Below are 10,183 nucleotides of genomic sequence, written 5' to 3' on the forward strand. Positions count from 1 at the left end.
TCCCCTCGCTGGCACCCACCGGAGCCCGATGCGGCTCCGGCCGGGCGAGCGGCCACCGGAGCGCCCAGCGGGGCCCCCCCGGCTCGGCTCGGCACGGCACAGGCGGGGGGGGGCTCGGAGCGGGGCCAGGGGCACGACCCCCCTCAACTTGCCGCTTTGCCCAAGGCTCCTGCACCCCCTCTTTCATTCCGTCTGCGAGCAGGAGGGGGTGCACCCCCCCTTTAATCTGAAGGGAGGGCAGAGGAGGCGCGGACCCCCCTCCTTTCCACGCTCATGGCGGGGTCCCCCCGCTTCCAGCCCTGGTGGGGGGGCAGCGGCTGAGCCCCGGGGTCCCCCCCCCCAAACTTTGCCTTCGGATGCGGGGACTCCGCCGCCGAGCTGCTCCTGCCAACGATTAATCGCATCTGCCTGGGATTAATTATTCACCCAGCTCTGGGTTGTGGTTTTTTTTGTTACGTTCTTGTTGTTTTCTTTTTTTTCCCCCGTTTATTTTTTTCCCTTGGGGGAGCGCTTTAATTCAGCTTTTTTTTCCTCCCCTTTCATTTTTTTCTTTTTTTTTTCCTTCGGAAGAACAGCGCTTGGAATTCTTATTTTTATTCTTGTGCAGAGGGGCTGGCGACCCGCACCCTGCAGCATCATCCTCCATCAGCACATCGGTGCTGTTTTTTTCCCCGGGAGGGGGTTACACGTGCTCTTCTCCCCCCGCTGCCGGCTCCCGAGGAGGAAGAGGAGGAGGAAGAGGAGGGGGACCCGCCCCCGCCGGCTGGGCGCTCCCCCGGCCGCCCTGCAGGCACTGGGGGGGGGGTTGCGGCAGGTTTGGGGTGCGGGGTGGGGAGGGGTGGGGGACCGGAGATGGGGTGCTCTGCTCGCTGAGCTGGGGGGGCAAAGCCGAGCCCCCTTCCCAGTCTGAACCGGTTCCCCCCCCTCCCCAAATTCCGCCGTTGGCTGCTGCTCCCGGCTCGCACGTGGTTGGATTTAGGGGATTTCTGCGGTTTTTTTGGTGCTTGGTCTGGATTCTTTTTGTTGTTATTATTTTTTTTTTTAATTATTTGCCACGGGGCCCCCTCGGTTTTCTTGCTGCCCCCCACCTTGCAATGGCCTCTCCGGAGAAGATGCTCCCCGGGCCGGCCGCGCTGCTCTGCTGCCTCTGCTCGCTGCTGCTCCCCGGTAAGTGCTGGCACCGGGGGAGCTGGGGGGGCAATATATATGTTATATGTCTGTCTGCAACACGGGAGGGAGGTTTGCAGCATCTGTCCCCGCCAGGGGCAGCCCCTGCCCCTCTGTACCCGGTTGGGACCCCCCCCTCCCACAGCCACCCCTTCCCCTGGTTCTCTGTGCCCCCCCCCCCCAAAGCGAAACGGGTGAAGATTAGAGTTTATTCCTGGCTTAATAAAATGACAGCTTGTGCTTGCGAGCGCTTGCCGAGGGTTGTGTGCCGGGGCAGGGAGCGGGGTGGCAGGGGGACACATGGGGCGAGGGGGTTTCAACCCTCCCTCCCCCCAGCCCCCCTGCCCCTTGTCTCCTTAATGCAGAGCTGCTTTAGCGGGAGGATCAGGGGCTTTATCCGCTATTATCCACTCGCTTATCCCCCGGACCCGCACCCAGACACTTTCCCGGTCTGCGCTGAGTTGCTGGGCAAGCTCTGCCGAGGTGGCATCGTTTTGGGATGTAGGGGATGGGGGATGCAGCCCCTGCCATCCCTCTCTTTCTTTCTGATCCCCCCACCTGCCTGCACCCACTTGCCCTGAGTTGCATCCAAATCACTGCCGTGCCATGGCCGAGCTGCGGTGACATCCTGGCCTGCCCTGGTGACAGCCCTGGGGACGCCAGCACCTGCTGCTGGGGGCTTTTATTGGCGAGCGAGGCCAAAGAGGGGTCATGCACCCTGAGGGATGTGGTTTCCATGAATGATTTCTATGGATGCTTTCCATTTAAAGCCAAGCCCCACAGATGCCCCAGCCGAAGCCGCTTTCCCTGGCAGCCAGCTTGGCCGAGCAGAGAGTGGGGGGCTGCTTGCAGTGTGGGGGGGTCACCCAGACCCCTCCTGCCAGCTTGGCTCTGGCCTCAGGCTCAGAGTGTCCTGGGGACTGTGCTGCCCAGCTCAAACGTTCCCCCCAGGAGCTGGAGGGGATCCCTGGACCGTGCCTGGCTCCGTGTCGCACCAGCAGCCCATGGCCAAGGCACTTGTGGGGCTCAGGCAGGGCTTTCTCGGCATCTGCAGCCCCTGAGGGTCTTTGAGGAGCTTGGGGAGCTGCTCACCCACAGTCGTGAAGTAAGGAGAAGGGGGGAACGTTGGGAGCATTGCAGGGAGCTGGCAGGGGGTTTCCACCCTGGAAATTCTGACCCTGGCAGAGGAGTAGAGATCTCCAGCCTGTCAAGCCACAACTTTACGTAGCATCCTTTTGGGGGGGGCAGATGCTGCCCCCCTGTACCCCGAGACTGATTGTTTCCTGGAATGCTGCCCCAGTGGGATTTGCTGGCAGAGCTTCCCTCCTCTTTGGGACCACCAGGTCAGGAGTCTGCAGGCAGGGGGCTGGCAGCCGGTGTGGAAGTGGGATCTCCCGCTCCCCAATGTGCCTGGATAAGATCCAACTGTCTGGGTCGGCGGCGCTGCCGGGGGTGGCTGTCGGCTGTGGGAAACATCCCTGTGCCAGCGATGATCCATCGGGAACGGCCTCTGGTGCAGGGGCTGGATGTGGCCCCCTGTTCCCCATCCCCTCCTGGGCATTTCTGATCCCCCAGTTGCTACTGGGACACCATGAGCCCGGTGGGTCAGGCCTCGGGTTTAGGCCAGGGCAGAATCTGGCCCCTGGGCTGGGGGGTGCTGTGGGTGGGGGTTCCCCGTGGCAGTGATGCCGGTGGGAAGTGGGCGAGGGTGGCCTGTGCCAGGGCTGGCCGTGCTGCCATGGGGGGATGCCTGTGCCGGTGGAGAGAGGAGCCTCTGCCAGGAGTTTTTAGGCTCTTTTCAGGATGCGCAGCTGCCCTCACCGCCGCCGCTTTGGCCTTTCCTGGACAAATAAAGGTCTCGGAGGGAGCTGGAAAAAGAGGCTGAGAGCTCCTAATTCTCCAGCATTTCTTACAAATCGCTCGGGCTGGCAGCGGGGTCAGCCGGCGGTGAAGCAGCACCCTGCTCTGCTGCTTGGAGTATTTTATTCCCTTTTCCCTTGTTTTTTATTTAAGAGCAGCCCTTCGTGCCAGCCTCCCTCCTGCTGCGCTCCCTTGCCGGCCCCGGGAGCTGCTTGGCCGAGGCCCCAGATCAGCTGCTTCCAGAAAGGGTTTTTTTTTTTTGGAATCTCCGGGGTGGGATGACCCCAGGGTGGCCCGAAGGGCTCATGGGAGGGATGGAGGGATGGACACACAGAGCCCTGGGCTGTGGGGGATGCTGGTGGTGTCTGCTCAGCACAGTTGTGCTGTGAAGCTGTTGGGACCTGTTGGGATGTGGCACAGGGGGATTTACCTCCCTGTTTGTGGAAGGACTTGTGCTGTCCATGGGGCTGAGCCTGGGCCCCGGCATCTTCTCTCTGCTCCCTGCTGAGCCTTGTCCCTGCAGTGTGCCTCAGCTTCCCCTCTCCCAAAGCAGTGCTTGCCTGGAGGCAGAGGTCAGGGGTGCAGTGGTCCAGGTTTCTGGAGTTATTCAGCATCTGTCCCAGCAGGCAGGGAAGGCTTGGGGCCCTGCACTGGATCCCACAGCCCCGGCACCTCCATCCCACTGCTGATGGGGATGGGGCTGTGCCACTATTCCTGTATATCCCATGGCTTGCTCCCACCACAGGCAAGTCCCAGACATGGGGCTGGTGGTGAAGGATGATGCTGGAGATGGTCCATGGCTCCATCCCTGCTGGGGTCTCCAGCCAGTGCAGCCCAACCCTGGCAGGGGGGTACACACCAACCCCCATCCCCGTTTCCTCTGAGCATCTCCCAGCTCAGGGGCTTTCAGACCAGCAGGTGGAGATGTGCCATAACTCGCTGTCGAACCGGGAACATACACCCGACGTTTGCTCATTTAACACCCGAACCAGGAACTTACACTGGGAATGTACACCAGGATCATACACCTGGTGTTGGCTCATTTGACAGCTCCCACCCTGGCCGTGCTGATGGGGTTGGAGCAGCTGAGCACCCCTGTCTCCATCCAGGAGCAGAGAAGGGGCAATAGGATCTTTCCTTGCCCTGTCAGGCAGGTGAGAGGACAGGATCTGGCCTCTGAGCTGGGTTAAACCTGGCACAAGTTTTACTTTTGATGCTGCAGAAAAGAGGGACATACAAGGACACCCCTTTTGGCTTTTGGCTCCATAGTGTCCTTGCATGACCCCAGGGCCCAGTCCATCTCCCCCCAACCCCAATACCTTAAATCTCAGCAGGGTGTCCTGGGACATAGTGATGTGAAGTTGGACACCTCACTGGGAAATTGTCTTTTTTTCTACCCTTTTTGTCCTCTTGGTGTTGTTGAGGAAAGGGAGAAGGATGAAGGTTGCCATTTGGTAGTAGCGTGATGGAAATCTTTTGAGCAATGATTTTGGTGAGCAGCAGTTGCAGGACTTGGTTCTGGGAATTTCAAGGCACCTCGATACCCTGGTCCAGACCTGTCCTTTTGTGTGTGCATGTGGCTGTGTGTGCACACGGGGGGAAACTGAGGCAAGGTAAGGGGTGGCAGCAACCCCCTGACTGGGGATTGCTCAGCAATTTTTGGAAACCTGGCTATTTTGAGGATTACTATTTAAATTCCTCCACCATGACTGGCTGCTGAGGTTCCACTTCCAGCTTCTCTGCATCCTATAAAAGAGGAAGAAAGCAAAGTCCAACATGGCAGGGGATCCCTGCAGAGCATCCCCAACCTTCCAGCAGCACATCCCAGCTCCATCCCGTCCCATGGAGATAGTCAGCAGGATGTGGCATCACCCTGGGCAGGTGATGGGTGAGGGAAGGGATGCTTAGACAGCATAACCCGATTTTTTTTGGCTGCTGCGATTGCCTGGCCAGCATAGCCCATGCTGGGCGTGCGGAGGAGTCGCTGAGCTGCCGGGGTGTTCCCCTCCTGCGTGGCGCCTGTCACTGCCGCCGTATGAGCATCCCATCCATCTGGAAAAGGTCACTCTTGCTGATCTAATCAGAACCTTTTATTATTACATACATGGCTCTGCTAATGAGCAGCCCCCCGGGCAGGGGGGGAGGTGGCTGCTCCTGGGGTGGGACACGCTGTGACGGGGCTGGGGACCCCAGTAGTGCCTGTGGGACGGGGTCTCTCCTGGGGATTTTGTCCATGTGCGATGGCAGAAAGAGAAATGGTTCAATGGTGTGAAGTGAGGGAGGTCCTGGTGCCCCTTGCCAAGGGGGAAGGAGGTTGGAGCTCACTTTCCTTGCAAACTGGGAGACACAGGGTCCTCCAGCCACGTTTGATGGTGGCCCAGTGATCCCCACCCTGGGGAAGCACCAGCTGAGCTGGTGGATTCATGGGCTGTCACTTCTCCTACAAATGTCCCAGGTTTGGGATGCAGAGGTGGTTCCTCAGGATGTCGCTCTCCTGGGGACCACTCCCTTCATTTTCCCTAAGCTGTTTCCTGACCTGTTGCTGCTCCCACATCCCTGGGGCCCACATCCCTCACCGTGGCTGGATGCTGAGCCCCTCACTGCTGTTCTGGCCTCCTGGGGGGGGACATTGTCAGTTCCCCCGATGAAGCCACTGTCTCCTGCTGGTGAGCATTTTCCCATTGCTTGGATAATATTTACCATCCCTGCTTTCTCACCAGCTCTGGAAGAAACCCAAGCAGGTGCTGCTGGGGTGGCCGTGCCCCCGCTCGTCGTGCTGTCACCTCCCGGCCCCTGCAGGAGTTACCGGGACAGGTTTGCCCTGATGAAGTGGGCTGAGCTCTTCCCCAGGACTGGAAAAACTTGAGAATGAATTAATTTTGAATTTATTTTTCTTTGAGGGAAAGCTTTTGGTGTTTTCCCTCTGGAAGATAAATAAGATTGAAAATGCAATACCGGCCGCTGCCAGCTCGGCGCGACTGCTGGATGCGCTCGGGTACCAGGGGGAAGGAAGGGAATGTGTTCCAACCGTGCGTGGTTGATGCTGGGTGGCAAAGTCACGAGCTGGTACCTGTTCCCAGCCCTGCTTTTGGGACTGCTGGGGGTGTGGGGCCGCTGCTGGCCCCCAGCCCTGGTTGCTGAGGGCTGAGACTGGGTTTATCTGTGGCTCCTCGCGTTCCTTGGGTGCCTCTGGAGTTGAATCCAGCTCTGAACGCAGCCTGACACACGTCACCGGGGGAAATAAATTAATCAGTGTCTAATCAGTCTGAAACGTGTTGCTTGGCACAGCCTGGGCTGGCAGTAGGGGGGGTGGCACAGCCTGGGGGGCACATTCAGTGTTCAGGTTTGGAGGGTGCTGGGAGGATGTTCCTGTTCCTGGCCATGGTGGGAAGGGGTGGAGAGGGAACAGGGATGATCTGAGCAAGACACATGGGAGTGTCATTGCACTGCCTCTGCCCCAACACTGATGCTGTCGGCTCCTCCCTCAGGGGCTGCTGTCTCTGTCCCTGCTTCCCCAGGCCACCCTTCAGGGCACTCTCCTGCCAGTCCTCCCACTTTTGGCTCCCCAGGGGGGTTATTTGGAGAAACCATTTGTGCCCACCTGCTGCTGGTGGGCTGCTCCCAGCTTCCAGCATGGGGGGAGCCTGGCACGTGGGTCACCCAGCCCAGGACCCACCACAACATATAGTGGGGGCTCAGGGGCTGCCCACTTTATCCCAGAGTAGCTCCCCTCCCACTGCCTTTCGGAGCCCCTGGGCAATCCTGTGGATATTCATAGTCAGCCACTTCCCTGTCCTTTTTTCCCCCCCCCACTTTTAATTAATTTCTTCATTTTTCTTCCTCCTCTGTAAAGGCCTTCTCCTCCCCGTCGCCCAGCCTGTCCCTTGCCGTGATTTGTGGAAATTGCTCTAAAGTAGCTGCCGCGTAAAAGCCTTGCTGGCTCTGGGAATTTATGGCAGGCTGTGCCTCTGCACAGCACATCCCATTTAGGCCATATTTATTTATTCCTTTAGGTCCCTTGTTTTTTTTCCTTTTCTATTTATTCCCTCTTATTAATTTCCTGGGGGAAGCTCATACCTTGGCACTGCAGCCTGTTGTGGTGCTGGGACGGGTGCCTTTTGCTGCTGGTCCCGAAATGCAGGCTGTGTGCTGGCCTTGGACTGAGTCCCACCAGTGTTACGGTATTTTACTGCTCCTGGTGATGGAGAAGCCAGGCTGGACCTTTGGGAGGAGGACCTAAAAGAAAGGAGAAGCTGGCAGTGCCCACCAGGCACGAGCACAACCCTGTATTAGACACTAGAGAATCCACTCTTGAGCCAGCTCTGCTGCTCACAGGAAGACTTGAGACACATATCCTGGCCAGCACCCACTCAATTCCTACCCCGGGCTGATTCTGGGAAGCCTGGACCAGTTTAACCACCGTGTCCTCGATGCCCTGGGGATTCCCAGCCCTGTCACCCCATCACCGCTGTATCCATGGGCAGAGCCGAGGGCCTGGAGCATCCCTGAATCCCGCCCTTCCCGCGGCCACAGCTGGGGTATCTCACTGCCACGCGCCTGGGGAAGGTAATTTCATGTTTGTAACAATTATTCACTTAATTGAGTTCCAATTAGCTGGGGCTGGAGATGGAGGCTCTCGGTGCATCGGAGGGAAGGGAGAGCTTGTTGTCTTTTATGCCGCCAAAAACAATTTTCAATGCTCAGGCTGCAGGTAACTTTTTAGAGGTTTCCACGAGGGGCCTGCCTGTATTGTCTAATTTTGGCTTGTACTTTATTACTGGCTTTTTTTTCCCTGGGAGCGTGCAGTGGAGCGGGGCTTGTGTTGGGGCTGACTGATTTTGAGTGGAAGTGGAAGCATGGAGGCTTCTGTTTCCACTTTCTGCTGCTTTTTAGGGTGTTTGGAAGTGCTGACCCGACTTGGTGGGAGTGTAGTGCGTCAGGGATTGGTGCTGTGAGGTGAGGAGGGAAAAGGATGGGTACAATGCCTGTTCCCAGGACAGGTGGGGAGACGTCGTGTGAGCCTGACCCTTCCCTGGGAGATTGGGCTGCCTCTAGCTGGAGCATCCAGGTGTGGGAACATCCAGGTGTAGGACATCCCTAGGAGCTCCAGATGTGGCACATCCCTGGTATTTGGGGCTGCTGCCCACGTTTCCCCTTTGTGCTTGGCCCTGATGAATTCGGTGGCAAAACCTGAACCACCAGGTTTTGGGGCTGTGAAGCCTCCGCTGGGATCGGCAGGATGCTCAGGGAAGTGGGGTGGCTTTATCCCGGCTTGAAACAAAACAGCAGTTGGGAGTTCCATGCCAGTGGCCCAGTGGGGAATATTCAGGCTGGACTTCCTCCTTGGGGACTGAGGGGTTTTGCTGTGGTCCCCTTGGTCTTGGCATTTTGGGTGGGTCCATCACCCCCTTGACTCGTCTGGCGTGTCCTGCCCTTACCCTCGGGTTAGGGTAGGATCACTAGGGTAGGTACCAGTCCCTGGTATGGGACTGGATGTGGGGAAAGTGGGAGCACTGGTGGCCCTGGCATTGCTGGCAGTGCCTGTGGCTGGGAGAAGCAGCATCCTCTGCCTGTGTTTGCAGAGAACACAGAGATGGTGGCTGTGGTTTGCAGGGTCCCAGGACCCATGACCAGGGTCTCGGATCATGGATGAAATCCTGCTGGCCTTTTCATCCCATCGGGAATCACAGTGACTGGTGTACACCAAAACCTCTCCAAAAGCATCCCAAGCGGGGCTAGAAGCCGGTGTGGATCCCTCTGCTAAGGACTGTAACATGCTCCCTGCCATCCCTCCCCGTGTATTTAGGGAAGGTTTTATCCCCATGTCAGCTCAAGTCACCATTTTATGGACAACTCTCTGGCTTGCTCCAAGGTGGGAGCACCATGGAAGCCCAGCGATGGCCTGATATGAGCCAGGAGAGCTTGGATTGGTGTCTCACGTTGCTGGTATTTCGGCATCTCCCTCAGAGCTGCGTCCGGTCCATTGATTCACTGAGCCCCCAGTGCCACCTCTTATCACCAGGAGAGGTTTTAACCCTCCTGGCGTGACCTCAGACCTTCCCTCCCTCTTCTCCAGTGGTTTTCCTGTATGTTTTTCCCCTCATAAGTGGGGATATACTAGCGGGAGCCCCCACTGTGTCCCACAGGATAAGCCAGGATAAAGATCCCCCCTGGAGCGTGGTTAAAGCGATCCCTATGGCAGACAGCTGGGGCTGGGGCTAAGCTGGGGCTCAGCACTGGCTATCAGTTCTGGATAAGGGGAAGAGGAGGAGGATCTTCAGCCTTGGGATATCAGGTGGGAGCAGGGATGGATGTGATGAGGCTGCAGCGGGGGCAGGATGGAGGGGATGAACTCCCGCCGTGCCCCATTTTCCAGGGATTCAGGGCTTTTGGTGCTGCTTTTTGCAGCAGCGAGACCCCTCGGCCTGGGGAGGGTGGTCTGGATTTTAAGGCAGGGCTGGAGGGTGCTGCCACTGTCCCCACGTGCCCCCCCTTGGCCCATCTGGCCATGTGTCTGCAGCCGGTGCAGGGCACATCTGGCCGGGCAGATGTGGGGGCTCAACAAGGGGGTCACCAGCAGTTGTGTGTTTACATCTCCCTCTCTCCCCCCTCTCCCTGCCGTGGGTTGCAGGTCAACCCAGCTTCCCACGGGCTGCTGTGGGGTTGGAGGGATGGGGCACACGGGAGGCTCGTCCCATCCCGCTGTAGGGCTGGGGTGGCTCCTCAGCCCGGGAGGTCTGGGAAGCCCCCAGGCCAGTCGGAATCTGGCCGGGCACAGAGATCTGCCTTTTGGCTTGCAGTGCTGAGCTGCAAGGGTGGAAGGACCATATGGTCCCCTCTGTGCCGGCCTAATAAACCCGGAATGCAGGTCAGGTGCTGCAAATCCCGTTAACCACAGCAGTGGGGCTGCAGAGCAGGGCTTAACCCTTCTGTCCCCCAAACCCAGCCAGAGGGGGGACATGAGAGCCACCTTCCCTCCTGGGGGTGGCTTGAAACCAGGGCAGGGTCCAAGGACGGTGGTGTGGGGACTGGAGTCTCCTGAGCTGTCTTGCTTGTCTGTCCATCCTTCCTGTTTCTGTCCTTCCATCCATCTTTCTTCCATCTTTTGAGCTTCCCTTCCCTTCCCTTCCCTTCCCTTCCCTTCCCTTCCCTTCCC

At 58.4% G+C, this 10,183-nt stretch overlaps 1 protein-coding gene across 1 annotated transcript in view; it reads left to right on the forward strand.

The window, feature by feature from the left end:
• Positions 1–530: 530 nt before the first annotated feature.
• The window catches only part of TMEM132E (transmembrane protein 132E), a 25,387-nt gene continuing 15,734 nt past the window's right edge, over positions 531–10,183 (forward strand). The window contains exon 1 of the mRNA XM_027691173.1: positions 531–1,167. Within this exon, the coding sequence (XP_027546974.1) occupies positions 1,095–1,167 (73 nt within the window). The 5' untranslated portion in view covers positions 531–1,094. The remainder of the gene's footprint in view (positions 1,168–10,183) is intronic.

This window comes from Neopelma chrysocephalum, unplaced genomic scaffold (genome assembly GCF_003984885.1).
Source record: "Neopelma chrysocephalum unplaced genomic scaffold, ASM398488v2 Primary Assembly neopelma1_82, whole genome shotgun sequence".
Lineage (NCBI taxonomy): Eukaryota > Metazoa > Chordata > Aves > Passeriformes > Pipridae > Neopelma > Neopelma chrysocephalum.